This window comes from Musca domestica, unplaced genomic scaffold, assembly GCF_030504385.1.
Source record: "Musca domestica strain aabys unplaced genomic scaffold, Musca_domestica.polishedcontigs.V.1.1 12, whole genome shotgun sequence".
NCBI classification, from domain to species: Eukaryota; Metazoa; Arthropoda; class Insecta; order Diptera; family Muscidae; genus Musca; species Musca domestica.
Window position 1 is genome coordinate 1,495,763 of NW_026712155.1, and position 20,372 is coordinate 1,516,134.

The 20,372-nt window shown below is 38.7% G+C and overlaps 5 protein-coding genes across 7 annotated transcripts in view; 2 read left to right on the plus strand and 3 right to left on the minus strand.

Annotated features, from left to right (window-relative positions):
* Nucleotides 1–6,592, plus strand: part of LOC101888262 (uncharacterized) — a 54,612-nt gene extending 48,020 nt beyond the window's left edge. For 2 of the 3 annotated variants that reach the window (XM_059118032.1, XM_005186135.4), the window contains exon 2: nt 3,282–6,592. In XM_059118032.1, the coding sequence (XP_058974015.1) occupies nt 3,282–5,822 (2,541 nt within the window). In that variant the 3' untranslated portion in view covers nt 5,823–6,592. Of the gene's footprint in view, nt 1–103; nt 3,189–3,281 lie in introns of those variants that run through there. The other variant, XR_009341456.1, reaches the window with a different exon arrangement.
* A 1,278-nt stretch (nt 6,593–7,870) lies between these two features.
* LOC101888537 (metallo-beta-lactamase domain-containing protein 1) lies at nt 7,871–8,874 on the minus strand. Its single transcript, XM_005186137.4, has 2 exons — nt 8,813–8,874; nt 7,871–8,660 (listed from the first exon to the last, which is right to left on the minus strand). The coding sequence occupies exon 2, from the start codon at nt 8,621–8,623 to the stop codon at nt 7,967–7,969; it is 657 nt and encodes a 218-aa protein (XP_005186194.1). The 5' UTR covers nt 8,624–8,660; nt 8,813–8,874; the 3' UTR covers nt 7,871–7,966.
* A 1,224-nt stretch (nt 8,875–10,098) lies between these two features.
* LOC101888715 (mediator of RNA polymerase II transcription subunit 4) lies at nt 10,099–11,066 on the minus strand. Its single transcript, XM_005186138.4, has 3 exons — nt 10,919–11,066; nt 10,693–10,867; nt 10,099–10,632 (listed from the first exon to the last, which is right to left on the minus strand). Exons 1-3 carry the CDS (start codon nt 10,984–10,986, stop codon nt 10,120–10,122), a joined length of 756 nt encoding a protein of 251 aa, XP_005186195.1. The 5' UTR covers nt 10,987–11,066; the 3' UTR covers nt 10,099–10,119.
* Nucleotides 11,067–13,407: 2,341 nt separating this feature from the next.
* LOC101891597 (uncharacterized) lies at nt 13,408–15,329 on the minus strand. The gene is made up of 3 exons (XM_011295338.3): nt 15,164–15,329; nt 14,617–15,101; nt 13,408–14,552 (listed from the first exon to the last, which is right to left on the minus strand). Exons 1-3 carry the CDS (start codon nt 15,212–15,214, stop codon nt 13,673–13,675), a joined length of 1,416 nt encoding a protein of 471 aa, XP_011293640.1. The 5' UTR covers nt 15,215–15,329; the 3' UTR covers nt 13,408–13,672.
* A 2,768-nt stretch (nt 15,330–18,097) lies between these two features.
* LOC101888896 (exonuclease 3'-5' domain-containing protein 2) lies at nt 18,098–20,285 on the plus strand. The gene is made up of 5 exons (XM_005186139.4): nt 18,098–18,377; nt 18,449–19,419; nt 19,478–19,646; nt 19,714–20,037; nt 20,123–20,285. Exons 1-5 carry the CDS (start codon nt 18,178–18,180, stop codon nt 20,247–20,249), a joined length of 1,791 nt encoding a protein of 596 aa, XP_005186196.2. The 5' UTR covers nt 18,098–18,177; the 3' UTR covers nt 20,250–20,285.
* Nucleotides 20,286–20,372: the final 87 nt, after the last annotated feature.

A 20,372-nucleotide genomic window follows, 5' to 3' on the forward strand; every position in this document is an offset into this window, starting at 1 on the left:
TGGCTGGATGGCTGACGACGACGGTTTGTTGTTTGGTCTGTCCGCCGTTAACCATCGAATAGCTGACTACTGTTGTTGATTTTGTTGGCTGTAGTAGGTATGTTGGGAATGAAAAAAAAACCAATCTCTGTTAATGTATTATATCCACACAAATACACGACGAACATACCTACGTACGTGCATACGTATTTTGTCCATATGTATACGAGTGCTCGTTGTACGTGGGTATGTTCGAGTGTGTCTGTGTGGTTTAAAAATGTGAAAATATTTCATTTTTCGCATTTTCCACTGGTTTTCATTTAAAGCTGAAATAAAGTTGGTTATAACATGGAGGACTGACGTCGCTTAATGTTTTGATGATCCAACGCTTTTGTGGTTGTCATTCGAAGTAGATGTTTTTGATCATTGAGGTTCGTTCATCATGTGATGAATTAGGTACAAATCTTCGCACAGATCAGCAATGGCATTCTTTGAATCTCATTTCGACATGCCGTCCAAAGGTTAACAAGAGTGATATTCCGATCATTTAAAAGAAATTTGAATCGGACCCTATTCGTCCCTAATGACTGGGTCATTTTGTCCAGACAGGTAAAACAAACAACCATGGATTACCTGTTACAATGAACAAAGGATTACTGGTAACAGGTATCAACTGCAATGACCAGGTAGTTAACGGATATCGAGACCTTGAAATAAAACAAACAAATAAGTATCTTGCTGGGAAGAGATTTTAAGATCCCCGATAGACAACCCTGGCAAGAATTCTCCGGTGATAATTGATTAGCTAAGGAAAACTCTCACAAATATTATAGAGTTAAGAGTAGAGTTGCCACAAACAGTTTGGCTTAAGGAAGGCCAACAGACCAAATAAAAAACAAAACAAACCAGTCGGTGGTAAAATTGCTTGCAAAAATCATCTCGAAATATCATCGCCAGCTCCATACAACAGCATTGATTTTGTTTTATACTTTCATACAATGGACCGACCCGCCAACAGCCAAGTAAATGATGTTGCTCACTGGCTGGTGATGTCTAACGACTTGTGGTCGCATCGACAAGCTGGTTTCTTCGAAACGCGCAAACAAAACCAGTTTCATTGCTTCGAAAACAAAAAGCCATACGAATTTTATAAGAGCTCGAATCAAAGTTCCAGCCGCTTGGCTGACTATATGGCGTTTTTGTTTGTTTCTTTCTTTTCAGCGTTGTTGGCCAACATTAAAAACAAAAAATTCAAAGTCTTTGAAAAATAAGCAGCGCTATTTGCGTTTGGCTGGCTCGTTATGTCCACTAGGGTACTTTGCAAAAACATCAAACATCGGGCAGGTAAAATAGCGTCAGCTAATGTTCGAGTTCGACGAAAGCGGGTTTCACCAACGCCTCAAAGTCGTTCACAACAACAGCAACCGATTCAAAAGATCACTCACTTGGTGGCTGGCTAGCCATTATTGTGCTGTCTCTTTTGTCGGTACAAATCTCTGCCGTTGACGATAACAACAATGGTGTGGTGGTGATGGCAATGATGATGACGATGATGAATTTCGAGTTGGGCTTTTAGACAACCGTTGTTGGGTTGTGCCATTCTGTGATACTCCACTAGTTGTTTTATTGCGCTTTGATGAGCATACCGATCTCCGGCTAGTTCCATTTCCCTTATTTGAACTGGAACCTCTGATCGATTGAGTTCCTACTAAAAATGCTTAGCATTTTCTATTTTCATTTTCAAATGATAGGGCAGGCAAGGCGTTCAATATAAGGATCAACCACCCATCCACACACCCATCTTTGCTTTCCTTCCCTTTACATAATTTTGAAACAAAACAAATGTGCACATTTTTTTGTTCCATTACAACTGGAGTCTGTAATCTCCCTCTCCATCGGCAAGGAATGTCGAATGTAGCAACGTCTCATGATTTGATTAACGTAGCACACACGCACTCACAAAACCTACACAAAATCTTCTTTGGGATTGTTGTTTATGTGCGTGGCTGTGTCTATTTAATGCGTATCGTACAAACGCACCCAGCCACATATTCCCAAAAAGGGCAGATAGAAGAAACAAAAATACATCTCTTCTAAATCATTCATCCACATACATATCGAGACTATCGGCAGAATAAGGGCTTTCGCCTGCTGTTGTATTCTTTGAATACAACAACAGAAAAAAAACGTGCACACAGCGGTACAACAAGCAAACGGGCGACCGACTAAACAAAGGGAGGAAGGCCGTTTCAGTCGAAATAAACCGTTGTGCCTGTTCCGCCTTCATGTGTTAAGCCGACTGGGATGGTAAATTATTTTCACTACTCCTGTGGCAGCATTGTGTACCTAACATGTTTCGGATGAAGTAAGCGAAGTAGGGGATGAAATGAAATTCGATTTCTACCATCATCCCATCTACCAAAACCACCACCATTGCCATCAACTTGGAGCGAAATGCCAAAAAGAACCTTTCCACAAAAGAAGAGCTCGCTCGCACACAAAAAGGCACGTCAAGGAAAATAACACATGCCGTGCCATGACAGCTTAGCCGTCGCAGTAGCATGGATACTCGTAACTAGAACTCTACTCAGAATCGATTCGAACAAAACTCACCCCGTAGTAGCGAAGGGAATTGTAAATGCCGTCGTCGTACCCATAGAACAAAATCCCTTTAAAACTCTCACAGGCAGGCAGGCAGGCAGGCGGCAGGCAATCAGCCAGCCAGCTATAGTCAGAAGTTGGAAATAAGAAAGTACAATAACAACAAGAGCAAGAACAAGAACAGCAACGACAAGATGAACGAAGAACAGCAGGGCAACGGCATATGGCAACTCATAAACACAATGGAAGAAACATTTCCATTATATTTTCCTTTCCTCTGGATGGTGTTTTTTGTTTGGTGAAATGTTGAAATTATTCTCGTCATCGGCGTCGCCGTCTTCGCTGCCACCATCATCTTCCTGCGTTCTACATTAATTTTACGTCTTTCTGTGCCCTTATAATATTGTATTCCGTTGGTCGGTCGTAAGGAAGAGAAGGATGGGTGGATGGATGGCTTAACGACTGTGAAAGCCAGAAAAAAGAGTCTCTAGCATTTGTTCCAACCAACTGCGTCATTGGGCTTAGTGAATCAACAAACGAACCAACCCTCCTGTTGGAATAGGAAAACATTAGGGCAGCGGAACTTTGTAACGGCTTAAAGTTAGAATGTACGACTTTTTGAAATTTGAAATTTAAGAATGAACACGCACTGCTGGAAACCTATACTAAATTGATGTTTTCTTTATTTCTTTTCATTTTAGGTTAATTCCGCCATGGGTCTACAAGCCACAGCCGCTACCAAGCGGAAACACGATTTAACCTTTGACTCCAAGGACACAAACACCTACACAAACTGTCCACCGCCAATTAAAGCCACCAAATGGTCACTAAACAACAACAACTACGCCGACGCTGCGCAAGAGCAGAAGGTTGCACAGCTCACCAATGGCTGCAGCAAATCGGCGAATAACAATAACGAAAATAAAAACTGTCAGCTTTCCTGCAACAGTGCATCGTCTATTAGTCTTAGAAATGGTAAAGAAGTTCCCAAATCGCCAGCAGCCAGTGCGACAATTCTAAACAATCTAGTGGCGACTGCTTTGCCCACTGCTGCAACAGAAGCTGACAAAACCACACCCTTGCCGCCCACCTCTACAACGCCCGTGCCGGAAGACAGCATAGCCAAACTTGAGGTGGTAGCCAATGTAGCGTGCGAACCATGGACGTCGACTCCCGAACCAGTTGATTGCATATCCAAACTGCAAGCGGTGGCTGTGCCCAGCGATCCATGGGGCAGTATTTCCACTCGGTCCACCTTGGCCACCACCCTGCTCAGTGCGGATGAGCTAGATGATGACGACGATGATTTTGAAGATGACTACGAGGAAGAGGAAAGTATTATTCCAACATATTGTCCGCTGAGATACCACACATTCCCCTCGTCAAATTCACCAACGTCATCCAGCCTGCAGGGCTCGCGAATGAATGGCAACTTCCCACCATCGTCTGCGCAAAGCTATGGATCTAGGCCCAACTACTATTCCGAACCCTTCCCACAACAGAACTGTTCCCGAACGGGTAGCCAGCCTCACATGAGAAACAACAGTCCTAATGGTTTTGTTTGGACCAATGCTGGTCCTAACAACTCATCCTTCTACGCCTCGTCCGACCCAAGCTATAGCGCACAACAGCCACAACAACAAACCATCCGCTGTGCAGAAAATGGCAAATCCTATTTGGAATTAGGTTGCAGCAGCCCAGCCCCCAATTCCGGCATCAGCTCAGTTCTTCAGCCCACTTCGCCATTCATGGGTGCAGCTCTCGAGGCCAGACACCCTCCCATGAAACGGTGCTGTGATGGGCGTGGCACCTGGTGCAGCAACAATAAGAACTGCTACAAGGATATTCGACTAAAGATACGCAACTTGTCTATGTTCAAGTTGTCCAGGTTCCGGCAAGTGTCTGAGCAATCGCTCCACAGATCTGTATTGATCTGCAACACACTGAAGAGAATCGATAGGGAAATTGAAGCTGAAGCCAAGGAGATGCACCAAGCCACGGCCCATGCGGCTCAACAGCAGCAGCACCATCTGCAGCATTCCATTCATCAACAGCCTCAGTATCACCATCACCTGCACTCTCACATGCAAATACAGTCGCCCGTGCACAATGGCAATGGTCATCAACAGCAGTCGCTGCAGCATCACCATAACCAACAGCCAATGCTGCATCCCCAGCATCAGGACTATATGCCTGTCCTAAACTGCGGCAGGCTGGGAGGAAATGTTGAATATCACAACCAGCAACAACAGCAGCAGCATCAACAATCCAATTCGCAATCTTTTCACCAGCAACAGTCACATTATCTCTCTGAGCGAGTTATTGACATCTCTCAACCATCCTTCCAAAACTCGGTACAGAAGCCTGCAACTGTCTCAGCTCAGTTCTCTCAGAGTAACAACAGTTGCGCGGTGTCTATGTCCAATGCCACCACAACAACGTTGCATCCTTACGACCACTACCCGTTCCGGGAGTCTAATTCGGGTCGTGTCACCCCTTTCCCCTGCCAATCTGTGATATCAACTCCCCCGCCATCACCTGCCTCAGCGTCTACAGCGTCATCGTCGTCGATGTCATCTTCGCCATCTCAAGCACAATCAGTGAGCACTGGTAGTACCAGCTGTGCGACCGTCTCATCATCCGGCAGCTCACTAATGTCCGATACAGATTCTGGTTACGCGGACGACGAATCGACGAGATCCATTAATTGGAGCTCAGTGCTGAGTCTGTCTTCACAATCCGCCTTAGACCCCCTAAATAATAACGACATATTCTCCATTTTACCTCCCGCCAACCCTGCTACAGCTGTTCCTGTGTCGGTGACGTCCACCGTTGTTACCGGTGACACCAGCACCTCATCATCATCCTCGGTAGCCATCAGTGGTACATTCGCCACGGTGCAATCCTCTGGTGCAGCATTGTCGTGTTCCAACGCTTGCAGTAATGCCTCGACAACACCGCCTTCCGCCACTACCACAGCAACATTCACCACACTCTCCACTATATCGTCGGCGACTCATTCTCTCACTTCTTCGTATGCCAGCAGCATGAATTCCTCCTCGACCTGGGAATATGGTTTCCTCGACATGGAATTCGGTCTGGGCACTGAATTCACCGAATTAGCGCCCAGCTGTAAATACTCATCCGCCGACGATCTGTTCAAGAACAGCCTAACACCGGTTACATCGGCACGCTACGACAATGACCTCGAGCAACCAGCTCACATCATGGTCGGCAGTTAGTATCAGTTGTAAATGGAAATGCATTAATGTCAAAATGGTTCCTGCTTGCACCTCTGCCCTCCACGTCCGCAACAAGTATTTCCCCCATGGATATGCCACCTCAAAGGCAAATAGCCATCTTAATTTTTAATAAACCCTGCATAAGAAACACGCTCAGGTTGTGAAGACATCTGTTTGTGACCGCGGTTCGGTGCTCCGCCCATCCTGGTAATTTCCGCCAGCCCGCCCGCTCACCAAATAAGCACAACACCTTCGCAAATAAGGAAGGGCTTTGAAACTTCCACACTTGGTCAAGAAAACAAAAATGTATTAAATTCCTAATTTCCTAAACTAGTAAATTTTTAGTTTTTGTACATATTTATAGAGGTACCGTTAACTTATTTAAGATTCCAAAATATTTATACGCATACGAGGGAATGAACAATAACTATTGTACATTGTTAGCTGCAATCTAAGATATTGTTATTAACTTAAGTCAGATGACATTTTTAAACCTCTCCAGCAATTCAATGTAAAAAAGTATCTTTGTTTTACCACATTCGTGATATGAAAATTTAATTCATTTGTATATACAATTTAGGCAAGTATTTTTTATTTTATAAGAAAACACTAACACATTTCAGAGATGAAAAAGAACAAGAACAAGAGAAAAACAAAGTTTTATGAAACAAACAAATATTTGGACAAAAATTAATTTAAATTAATGAAATGATAAAGAAAAAGAAAGAAACTCTACATACATTAAAAACAAATTGTTATAAAATTATAAATCAGTTTTGTGTTTTTATTACAAATGGATTGGGCGAAGCACAGGGAAAGTTATGGTGGGCTATGAAAATAAATGTTGGGTGATGAAGATTCGAAGGACTTATGCCCAACTCTTTCATTATGAGCAAAAAATGAATTAAAGAAAAAAATTAATAAGCAAATTGGCAGTTATGTTAAACATAAAATCATCAAAATATCGAAAATCGAAAGGTAGAGTCATATGAAGGTTTTACGAAAACGTGGATAGAATAACCAACTTTCTGCCATAGAAGATGGTAACCATTGTGAATTCCAAAGACCTGGGAAACAAGGTACCGTTATATGGGTCTATGCCACGACAGTTCTTCGCAAGGATTCGACTATCAATTTATGAAAATTCAATTGAAGGCTGTGACAAAATCTATAATAAAAAAAGCGATAATAAAACCTGGTATACCCACCAACCTATATGCCCAAAAAGTATCTAGGTCCTAAAATATGTACATTTCACTAACATTTTATTTGTTTATTTTTCTTTCGAGACATGGTTAATGATCTGAAATTTGCAGTGAGATGGAAAGCCAGAGGGACACAACCGCTACTGTTCGATGCGTCCTTCGATGCGGCCTCGACTCACAAGGCATATTTGGTGCGACGTGCTTTGCTTATGTCGAATAGTTACAAACGGAAAGACAAACTTAATATCCTCCATAGTATTGTAGTGGACATTTATTCTCACACACAAGACTTTACAAAAACAGGCTACTTTAAAAATAAAAAGAGAAAACCTAAAAATTTCTAGAAATACAATCATAACAAAGGAGTTGATGGAATTACATAATCTTATCTCTTCCATTATACATAGCTGTTAACTACAGGTCAGATTACACATCATGTTAGAGTCATATGTATGTCATATTACACATCATGTTATGAGTCATATGATCACGAGAGGTTACTTAAAAGTAAAGCCAAAAATATCTAAATTAGACAAAATAACTAGATGAAAGAACTGGATATAATTACGATTGTTTGTTTCAACTAGTTCGTTCCGAAACGGCACAACTCTAGAATGGATGGATGAAATCCGTTCTGTGGAATTCGAATTTTAGACGATTTTTGAAACTAAAAGTCTTTTTTATTGTCATGTTGTAATCGTTTCAAAATATGCCGTAAAAACATTACATTGAACTCGTTCCAATCTGTTGTTGGTAATACATACATATGTAAAGATAAACCAAATACACAACACACTACTACTGCGATTTAAAAATATGCAACTTACTTGCTTTCTAACGCAATTTCAATCAGTCATTATTTTCTTTGTTGGCCTTTCCTTGATATTCATTTAAAGATTCCAAAAGTAATCCGTATGTTTTGTCTGAGCACCAGCAATTTTATTCCGTATTTTCATTTAAATTCAAGCACAACTTCTCTTTGATTTCGTCTGTTACATGAAAGCCTTTGCCATGACCAGGTATTATATAGGAACATATATCAGCAATTTTGTAACGATTTTCTCTCTGAACTTGGGGATTTTCAGAGCCAGCACTTAACCATATTTCTTGGTTAAAAACGTCTTCATCGCGCTCAAAGAGATCGCCGCAAATTCCGACTATACCACCGAGTTCAGGATCTGCATTGTAAACGACTACTGAAACGCAGCTGAGCGTATGCCCGGGGGTTCTCATAATCACCACATCATCGTTTTCTAACTTGTAGGGTTTTCCAAAATCATAGTCTGGGTATTTGTCACGATGTGAGATGCAACTGCCAACAATATGCCATTCCGCCGATGTAAAAAGATAATTGCATCCAATGTGATCCGAATGCCCATGAGTGCAGACAACATAGTTGATATCTTGCGGCTGCAGACCAATCCTTTGTAAACCATCACAAACCACTTGGCCATCCCAAGCAGTCATGGTGTCCACTATGATGTTGTGGCCACCTGTTGTTTGTATTACAGTGCAGGAGCAATTTGCACGCATATCATTTGAATTTCCGATTGCTTTCGAATATCCTTCAGCCAAAACATGCACCTTGTTAAACATTTTGGCGCAAATAACAACTCTCGAACTAAACTGAAATCTAAAAATCAAAGAGAATGTAAAATTTTCGGTCCAAGGCCAATCCAAAAAACCCGCACACAAGGCGGACTAAACAATACGTCTGTAGATGTTAATTTTCTGGTTATTTTCAATAAAAAATATATTTTTCAACAGCAAAAGAGCTAGTCTTACCGCGTATTTGCAAATTGACTTTTTTATAAAACACCCGATCGAAAGAAAAGCGTCCCGGTGACACTAAAATAATAGTTGTGTTCATAAACTTCTTTTGCAGTTGCTTTTTTTTTTTTTTGTCGAAAAACGCACCTCCCTTTCTACTCCTATTAAATGGGGCTTTGCGTTTGGTTAATTAACTAATTAACGGTAATCATTAATACACCAAATTCTTATTTGCCTCCAATTTCCGCAATCAAATAAATTCTCATAAATCTCCAATGCAAACATCCAAAAAACATCTAATAGACATAACAGATGTTTACAATAACACTAATGGATTGTTCCAGAACTGTAAGAATGTAAAATGTTTTACTACGATAATCGATTTTCTCTTTATGATATCGGAAAAAAATTGCAAAATTAATAGATTCTTACAGGAACTGGAACAGAACTAATATTTTGTACAAAATATTACAAAATGTTGTTCGATAACCCGTAAGTCCAGTAAATGAAAGCGAGAATAATTTCCCCATTAGTCTTCCTGGACAAATTCACTCAGTAAGAATTATCCAGCACCAGCATGTTTCTAAGAAACAAATATAAAAACACCGCCAAGTTTATTGAGGAAATATTGTCAGAAGTTATCGAACACCCCGAGTGCGTTACATTTTGAGATCATTAAGAAAATATAATCAAATTTGCTATATTTTTAGTGGAATACTAGTTACTAAATGGTATCATACAGTGTTTAACGCTTATTATCTGAAAAATAAGTAAATTATTGCCTGAAATTTGTAATTTTTTTTATTTATTTATATTCAGTCACCTAGCCACGGACGGTTCCAAAAACTTCTATAAATGACTACTCTATTGCAACGGCCTCAATACTGGATATTTCTTACTGAGTTAATTTTTGCAAACTCTCAGTAACTCAACATTGCTTTCTTCACTGGAAATATGAGTTATCTTAATAGTTACAAAGCCAATAATTTCATTATTTTTCAGATAATAAACATTGAACGTTGTATTATACCTTTAAAGAACTAATTTTGCGCTATAAAAATTAAATTGCAAGGCATACGTCTGTTTCCTTGCGTAAAAAAAAAATACGCAAAAATGCAATTCTTTAGAGCGGTTGGGCCTTATCCCTGCTTTGACGGAAGATAGATAGCTTTTGCCATTTTCGACTGCGTGTGCGGAAAAAATTGTGGGTTTTCGTGTTGATTCAGGTGTTTTTAATCCTCGAGAATCATACGTTTCAGTGGCTCCAACAACTGTAAAACTAATTGAAAGTCGGAAACAACTCAAATGTATAATATAATTTATTACTGAGAATCACTAGAACTAGAGCTTGAACTGTCTGTAGACATAACTTCAACATCATCTTGGGATGCTTCTTTGTGTGAACGTGTCTCTAAAGCCACTGAATTGCCCGATGAACCCATGGACATATGCAATTCACCCATGTTCGTCCAATTGAACTGATTTTGGAACGCATTGGGAACTTCATTGACGCTGCGCTGATTATCCGTCATATTATTTTGGTGTACAACCCCGCCGCCATTTATATTTAGGTCAGATTTACCCAGAAATCCATTGCGCATTTCAATATCTGTTGGATATGGTCGTCGCACGTCGCCTATGCACCAAGTTATGGGAGCGCTAACAGCATTTGCAGAGCTTATACGATGAGCATACTTAATCAATTCTTCAGAAGAAACAGGCCGTTTGTTGGCTTGTTTGATACTAGCAAGTTTTTGCCTCGCTTGAAAGATAGCCGTGGCCAGAATTTGTTCAGCCTCCTTGAGCGATTTCTGAAGTTTCTGTATTTCTCTGTCCTGAAATATATAATGATCTTGCAATAAATTGCCTCAGAGTTCTCATAGCATCAGTATTACCTGAACATCCACTTTGGCTTTCAGTTCATCCATCTTTTGTTTTAGTTTAGCTTGTTCATCGGCTAATTCCAACATCTTGCGAAACTCCTCATCTTTGGCCACGAGTAAATCAACTAGCGCTGTGTGCTCAGATGTGGACTTTTGGTGTTTCGGCAAAAGATTGTCTATTAATTCTCTGAAATATATTTAATAAGGGTTTGCTGCCATATGACGTACTGAAACTCACTTGGCAATTAACTCCATGTCATCTATTAAGAGGAGCAGCCTTTCTTTTGTGCTTAAATGAAAGGACATTTCGGGATATCAGTGTAAACAATTTAATTTAATGTTATTTCTTCTTCTTCCTAGGTAATACTATTCAGTGAAATAATAACATGCTGTGATATGCAGCCTGAAATGACTACAGAAAGGCTGTAATTTGAGGCCATATACCCAGAGGCCTTTTTAGAGACACACACAGAAGGAATTTTTAAGAATACGATTCTGGGTTAACTCATATTTGATTTCATATTTTTATACCCTACAACACTATGTGTTGGGGGTATTATAAGTTTGATTGGGCCAAAAATTATATAACACCTCGAAATATTGATTTCCCACATAGGAAAGTATATGTCCGTCCGTCCGTCTGTCCATGTTAATTTGTAATCACTCTACAGGCAATTATGACCCGATCTTCATGAAATTTAGAATGGAGGTAGGGCTAGGGTCAGAATAGAACCCTATTTCTTTTGGAGATGATCGAATAATATTTAGGGGTCGAAATGGACCAAAAACTGAAAAAATGTCGGATTTTGCAGTAGCTATACATGTCGCAATTATAGACCAATCGACGCGGAACTTCGCATGTAGCTAGAGTTTAGGTAGGGCTAGGGTCAGAATAGAACCCTATTTCTTTTGGAGATGATCGAATAATATTTAGGGGTCGAAATGGACCAAAAACTGAAAAAATGTCGGATTTTGCAGTAGCTATACATGTCGCAATTATAGACCAATCGACGCGGAACTTCGCATGTAGCTAGAGTTTAGGTAGGGCTAGGGTCAGAATAGAACCCTATTTCTTTTGGAGATGATCGCATAATATTTAGGGGTCGAAATGGACCAAAAACTGAAAAAATGTCGGATTTTGCAGTAGCTATACAGGTCGCAATTATAGACCAATCGACGCGGAACTTCGCATGTAGCTAGAGCTTAGGGCGGGGCAGAAGCCTACCAATTTGCGTGGTCATCGGATAATATTTAGCGGGTAAAATAGACCATATATTTTGTGTTGAAAAATTCAAAAATTTTCATTAAACCGCGAATATTTTAAATAGCGGCGAAATCACAAAGCCATGACAAGGTTACTCCTGATCTTTACATTGATGTTAACATCCAACAAAACGGATATATAGCAAAATATGTGCGATATATATGTCTACCAAAGAAGATATGCTTGAAAGATATCTTATATGTCGAGAACGGCTGAACTAATTTCGACAGTTGGCAGGAAAGAAAAAGCGTCTAAAAAAATCGCATAAAAATATCTCTCTAAAGATGAAAATATTGATTTTGTAATATTTTCTCATATTTTTTCAATTTTGTCATATTTTTGGCATATTTTCATTTCGAATTAAACATTTGGTAATATTTCTACAGCTAACAAAACTAAGTAGTTTGGATATCAGGATATCATATACAGATCGCATTTATGCCCTGATCCTTATGAAATTTTGCATGGGGATCAGATGAGGGTCAGAATAGAAGCCTACTCTTTTTGGAGATGATCGCCATATATTTAGGGGTTGAAATGGACCAAAAAACTGCAAAATCGTCAGCAGGTCGTAATTATCGGCCGACCCTCACGCACATTTGAATGGGGGTTACCGGACATTGCAAAAGCCAAGCAGTTTTGGATGGCCATCCAAAAATATTCAATGTGCGAAATAGTTTGCCAACTTTTGTAGACAAAATACGAAAATGTCCATTCCAGTGACTTTTTGGAGAATTCACTTATGACTACTTCGTTAACGCTGATTCCGTGCGTTTCAGTCAAAAACCAATAATAAATGTAAATCTTTTGCCACTTCTGAGAGATTATAGGTGTTTGGGAAATATTGGTTCCAGATCTAGGAAGACCATTTACGTGCAACATCTTCCAATAAATTGGAAATGAGCAAATTAGTTAAAGTTGCTATTATTCGAAAATTAGAGAACGAAACCTGATGGTTTTCTTTTATTATTTGTCAAAAAATCTTGTGGAATTCTTTCGAGTATCTCGCCTATATAAACTGTATCGTTTATTATAGTGTTGTAGGGTATTCAACGGTCGGCCCCGCTCGACAGTAGCCTTTGCTTACTTGTTTTTATTGATATTAATAAAATAATGTTATGAATTTGTTACATGGTATAAATATATTGTTATCTGTTTTAATTAGAATCTAGCACGCTCTACCACAGGTAACCCTAATAATTGACCATTAACAATGAATTTGACTATAGAAAACATGCACTAAAATTATTATGATTGATCAATTATCCGGGTTAACCCTTGTAGAAACTTTGTATGTAAATTTGCTTTAAATATAACATGCCTGCGTATTTTCAGAAAATTCTTCTAATTTCAGATTTGGATATAGCGTCCTTTATATAAAGGATGTTTTCGTAAAATTTGTTGCTTAAATTGAAAATATATTTATTTATACTTTATCTTGCAAATGTGCTAAAACATATATCTTGATTTCAAACACTTCAGATTTATGCAAATTATATTTAATAATATAATAGAGCGTTTACATATAACCTATGTTAACAGAGATAATTGATCAGTAAAAGTCTCTACCCGGATTAACCATGACAATTGACCTATCACAAGAAGTTTGACCGTAGAAAATATACATTAAATTTATTGTGAATGATCAATTATCAGGGTTAATCCGGGTAGAGATTTTATATATAAACATACTTTAAGTTAAAACTTTTTACATAATATCTATGTAAACTATATATTTAAAAACTTAAATGTTATTTGCCAGAAAAAATATTTAAGTTTTAAATTGAACTTTTGCAGCATCTCTTTGCTCTCCGAATCAATATGTATTTTAAAGAGTTCGTTCCGGCATACTGCTGCATTTGAAGGACCGCTGTCAAGTAGTTTACGATCTATTACACACCACTTTGTTGTGCACAAATTTAAATTTTGTTTCTCCAACAGATCGAAGATATCGAGCAAGTTTTTGTCATTCGATGCCATAGGTATAACTACCTCACAAAGAATTTCTTCCTTCAACGTTGCAATATCAAAATTTTTAGGATATTCGTTTACATTGAGCATTATCCAATTGAATGTGGTCTCATTCCAACAAGAAATCCACAACTTCCCGTTGTGGAGTGTTATGGGTTCATTACCGAATTGCAGTTTATCTAAGGTGTCACAAAGACGAAATCTGTCAAAAAACCATTTCAGGAATGCCTCGCACTCTGTCTCATTGATGTCACCGTCATTGTTTGATGTAACTACCATATATTGACGGTATTCGGGGTGCAGGTTACGGCAGGGATTTTTACTATCGGTAGTTGTAGAAGTTACTCGTGACTGAATTGATGGAGATGATGCATGATCAACTTTGCTAGACAATTTCGAAGTTTTTGGGGTTTCTAAATATGGAGGTTTTGTGGCACATTCAATTTTATTAACAACATCTTGGGTCGAACTTTGTTCGGTTTCTTGCAGAATAGCATTACCCTTTGAATACGCGTCCGAAGATTCATTTCTACAAAGACGTGTGCTTTCTTTGTTTGAACTTTCGCAGTTCGGAAATTCTTCAAGATATTTGCATAAAGTTGGTGAAAGATTATTTTCGGCCGTAGACGGCTTCTGCCTATTTAAAAGAATTGAACGTTCTTGTTATAATATGGTGATCAAAAACATTTCAATGGATCTACCTTTTTGGGTGATTTATCGTCTTAAATAACTTTTGACGCTTCTTACATTCTCCCTCCGAAGAACTATCCGATTCTGTGTCACTGGTTTCGCTTTCAGAATATTCACTAGAACTGGTTGATTCAGAATCAATTATAAGAGTGTCTGTGGCTTTCAATTCCCTGGCGGCTGTAACTTTTTTAGCTGATTTAACAACCTTTTCCTCCATTTCTTGTTGTTGCAACGCCATTTTATCGCTGATTATTTGTAGAAAGCAAACGAAACGGGGCTCATCGTATATGCTCAGATTGTCATAGGAATATAGCAATAGGGTCGATGAACTTTGTAAATCACAAACATCTTTGATAAAAGTCGAATCCCTGCTGTCAAATGATTCTGCTATTGAACGAATTTCCTGGTGATCTGCGGGCACGTTTACATATTGTTCGATTCTCCTCTTTAGCGCTGCTAATGTGGAGTCGTCGTCAATAGGAAAATAATTTGTTTTCTATATGCCATGAATAATAGATAAATAGGTTTTAAGAATATATACATATAATACAACCCTACCTTTTGTGGCGATTTCAGACTTTGCGTTTCCAACTTAACTTTTACGTACATTCTTTGTGCATTGAAAGAAATTATCAATTTGTGGATCTATGAAATGGAGAATGGGCTGATAAAAAGAATTAAAGTGGATAAAGGAGAGAGCAAATAGATGCACGAAATTGCGTCTCTAAATCATATAACGGTTGAAATGTAAACTGGAACAAGTGCAATTTGTACGAGAAAAAGCGATGTTAAGCGAAATTCAAAGTTCCATCTTTAATGGTGCGAGCTCTACCTTCATTTCAGTCGATGGACGGAACAGACGAACATCGTTTAATAGGCTTATAATGATCACGAATATAAGTACTTCCGACGAATATTGCGAAGAATGGTACAAATGCAATGAAAATGTTTTTGAAAGCTGTAAAAAACATAATTGTGATTTGAAATTCAATGAGAGTCGAATCACAATAGTGCAAAAACTACTAAGTTTACTGTCAAAAGTTGACTTCTTGGTCGACCTTATGTAGGCCTTAATAGAAAGAAACGTACATCGCAGGTGCTATTTTGCCAATTTTGCATTGTAATTGAAGCATATAATTTTTAAGATTATATTTTTGAAGGAAAAAGCACGCATTTCTTTAGCGCGACCATGATAAAATTAGGAAGGTAAAGTCATTTCAAATAAGCATTCCCATCTTTGCATTTTCTGTAATTTAGCTTGTCTAATTTCACTACATGGAAAACTCTCCCAGATTTGTGTATGTACAATGGATATACATTTTGACAATGAGATGTTGTCAAATGAATTATTTTGAAAGAAAAATGTAAACATATGATAGCATGACTGTACCTTCTTAATTGTACTATGAGCGCGACAATATTTTCCTCATTTTAAAAATAAAAACAAATATCATATATATGAAAACAACTTGTTGCATAGGCACATGACTGTATTTCTGTAATTTTACCCTACCTTTTTTCTTTGGCATTAAATTTGCTTGGCTATGTGCCAAACTTTATTAATTCATCTTGTTTTAAATAAAATCACCCGTTGTTGCGCTACCATGTCGCAATAACAAGGGGTTCCTGCAAATGTCAAATTTTGTTTACTATTTTTTGGCTGTTGTTGTTTGTTTTGTGATTTCAATCACAATAATTCGTATTGACATTACATTTGGAAATCAGCTGGCTTGACAGGGTGACTAGGTTGATCCCATGTCGCAATAACAAGGTGTTCTTGTAAATTTTAAAAACCAGATTAAATGTCACACTTTGTTGGGTATTTGTTTATCTCTTGTTCTGTGATTTCAATCACAATAATGCATTTTGACATTACATTTGGTAGTCAGCTGGCTGGGTAGGGTGACCTTATACTTGGTTAACATTATACACATCAAATATTATGCATTTTACAATTTTAGGAAATTTGAAATATGCGACTATATTACCTAATATGGAGTCGCTGTTCCTTAATCGCGGTAAAAAGTTTCGGCACCATCGCCGTTCGCGTTTTGTTAAGTATAACAGCGAAATTTTATATTATTAATCAAAAAATATGTTCACATTGCCATTCTGTGAAATTTTATATCAAACAAGTGAAAAAGCAGTAAATTCGGCAGGGCCGAACTTTGAATACCCTCCACCATTTGGAACGAATTAATCCATTAAAAATTCTGTTAAAATTTCGGAAGGTGCCGATATATGGGGGATAACGATATTGTGGACCTATACAGACAAATCTATGTCTAGGGATAAAGTACTCACAAATAACACCTTGTATAGCATACCGTTATATGGGGTTTATACGATATTTTGGACCTATATAGACAATTCCCTTTCAGGGGGTAAAGTGGTCACAAGTAACCCCTTGTGTAGAATTTAGACAATTCCATCGAAAACTGCGGTTAAAATTCTCGAAATACCGAATATCAGGGGGTACCGTTATATGGGGGATATACGATATCGGGGACCTATATAGACAATTCTCTTTCAGGGGGTAAAGTGCCCACAAATAACTCCTCGTGTGGATTTTCAGACTATTCTATTAGAAAATGTGGCTAGAATCATCAAAATACAGAATATCGGGAGGTACCGTTATATGGGGCCTACACGATATCGTGGACCTATATAGATAATTCTCATCCAAGGGATAAAGTACTCACAAATAACTCCTTGTGTAGAATTTCAGACAATTACATTGCAAAATGTGGCTAAAATCATCAAAATACCAAATATCGGGGAGTACCATTATATGGGGGATATACGATATCGTGGACCTATATACACAATTATCTTTCAGGGTGTAAAGTACCCACAAAGAACTCCTCGTGTGGATTTTTATACAATTCTATTAGAAAATGTGGCTAAAATCATCAAAATACCGGGGGGTACCGTTATATGGGGGCTATACGATATCGTGGACCTATATAGATAATTTTCTGCCAAGAGATAAAGTGCTCCTACAGAACTGCTTGTGTAGATTTTTATACAATTCCATTGAAAAATGTGGCTAAAATCATCAAAATACCAGATATCGGGGGTACCGTTATATGGGGGGGCTATACGATATCGTGGATCGATATAGCCCATCTTCGAACTTGACCTGCCTGCAGACAAAAGAGGGATCTGGGCAAAATTTTAGCTTCTATCTTAATTCGTTTAGCCTGTAGCGTGATTACAACAGACGAACTGAAAGGGCTAAATCGTCTTAGAATTTTACGCTGATCAAGAATATATATACTTTGTTGGGTCTAAGATGATTATTTGGATGAGTTTCAAACGGAATGACGAACTTAATATACCCTCCAAACTATGTATGGTGGATCGTATAAAAAATGTATACCTATTGTATGTCAAGAAATGAAATTAAATCACAAAACGTGACACTAGTATTACTATAGAGTCAAATCAGCTGGGGTTTGCTGCTACCTTTAATAATTACACCATAAACAGTTCCTTTTTCAATCTGTTGATCCCTACTAGTTCCGAGAACACCGAGAAACTCCAGTTTTCGATTTGTGAATGCAGTGGACATGGCCAATGGCGAGAGGTTTGCGATAACAAGGAAGAACGCTATTGTGGCGGCAGGTCTAGGACTGTTCATCGTGATAGCCTCCAGACGTGAGCGCATTCTCAGTTACCTCAAGCGCCTTAGGGATCCACTCGGCCATAGGCGGATTGAAATCGTTCAAACGGTCGATGACTGTCACAGGATTGTGGGCGAATTAAAGAAGTGAGTGGCCAGTTTCTTCATCAATATAAATTTGATTCGGGTCTGATTGTGATTTGTTGCAAACTCTTCAGGGATTGTCACTCGTTCAAGGTCTTAGGATTTGACTGCGAATGGGTGACTGTAGGTGGCACCAGGCGCCCGGCGGCTTTGTTACAACTGTCATCGGAAAAGGGACTATGTGCTTTATTCAGACTATGTTGCATGAAGCAGATACCTAAGAGTCTGCGAGAATTATTGGAAGATGACGAAGTGCTTAAAGTAGGGGTCGATCCTCATGGAGATGCAAAGAAGTTGTGTCATGACTACGGTGTGGGAGTGGCAAGCACTTTCGACCTACGTTTTTTAGCTGCTATGACAGGACGAAAACCAGCTGGTTTGGCCAATTTGTCTAAATCGGTATTGAATGTGGAGTTGGACAAACACTGGCGGTTGGTATGTTCAGATTGGGAAGCAACAGAGCTTAGTCCAAAACAATTGAACTATGCTGCTAACGATGCCTTGGTAGCGGTCGAAATATTCAAGAAGTTAACGAAGGAGCTCCTGCCAAAACATTTTTGGCAGCTGTACAAAATTGATTTTGAAACTATTCGCTCAAGACTTGATCCATTCTTAGAGGCATCCTTCAAGGAAGGATACTTTAATCCAAGCACCAAATTCAATGCTAACAAGGTAAGAAAGCTTGCCCAAAATAGCCAAAAGCGGACTGAATCCGATGTGAAAAAGATGCAGCTAAGAAAATATACGACTTCAAGCAGATCTAAAGTTTTATATGACAATTGCCTACTGGAAGCGCCGGATGGAGAGCTACTGTGTACCATCGACAAACGAAAAGCCCAGTGGTACGTAGAAAGAAATCTGGGATCGGAGGTGAATTCTGACCCGTTCACTGTGCGGCTCAACTTTGAGCCAGCTGGACGCGCAGAAGGTGATGTTGGCAAATACTACCAAACTCCAAAAGAAAACCAATGTGTGGTATGTGGTCACAGGGATGCCTATATCCGGAAAAATGTTGTTCCTCGTGAATACCGCAAACATTTTCCAGGTAATTGCACATCGTTTGTTCAATTTGTATTGGGATTTAGAAATCTTTTTGTTTTCAGTCGTCATGAAAACGCACACTTCTCACGATGTGCTTCTATTGTGCCATGCCTGTCACCAAATAAGTAACATATCTGATTTGAAGATCCGACACAAACTCAGTACAATGTGCGATGCTCCGTTTACCCAGGATGATTGCTCCATCAAATTCAAAGAAATACCAGAATTAAAGTAATAACACCAACACCACGCCACTCCAATCTCGGTAACTTGATTGTTTTTTGTTTATATTTTGTAGAAAAGTGAAATCAGCCGCCCGCGCTCTGCTAAATCATGGTGACAAAATACATGAAGCTAGGCGCAAGGAACTGACAAATATATTACTCGACTACTACAAAAACGAGTCGGAAATAAACGTCGAACTGTTGCAGTCCGCATCCGAAATGAATACAAAAGAAAATAATGAAAACTACTGCCATCATGGAGAGAAAGTCGTTCAAATGTTCCAGGAGAAGTTGGGCGGTTTGATCGAATTGGAAAAGATATGGCGAGTCCACTTTCTTAACACAATGAAGCCTAGATTCTTGCCTTTGCATTGGGATGTGAATCACAATGCGAACAGGTACGTACATATAAACATTCATCATTTGTAAATAGAAGTATTTCTATTAAAGATAAATTCATAATCATAATCTAAACATTAACAGATTAGAGATTCGAGCTAACGAAGGTCGTGTTGAAGAGGCGGATTTAAAAATTGCTGGTCTATTGACTGATGGAAGCAGAAAAGTAGATAACACTGGCAATCATGAAAATAAATCAAGAATAACATAGCACAAAATAAATTCGTTAATAAACATCAACAAATAATGTCTTCATTGTTATTGTATTGGGCTCAATTCGACCTTCCTGTCTCGCTGCCGATGCATTTGTCCTATTCTGACCTGACTACATTCA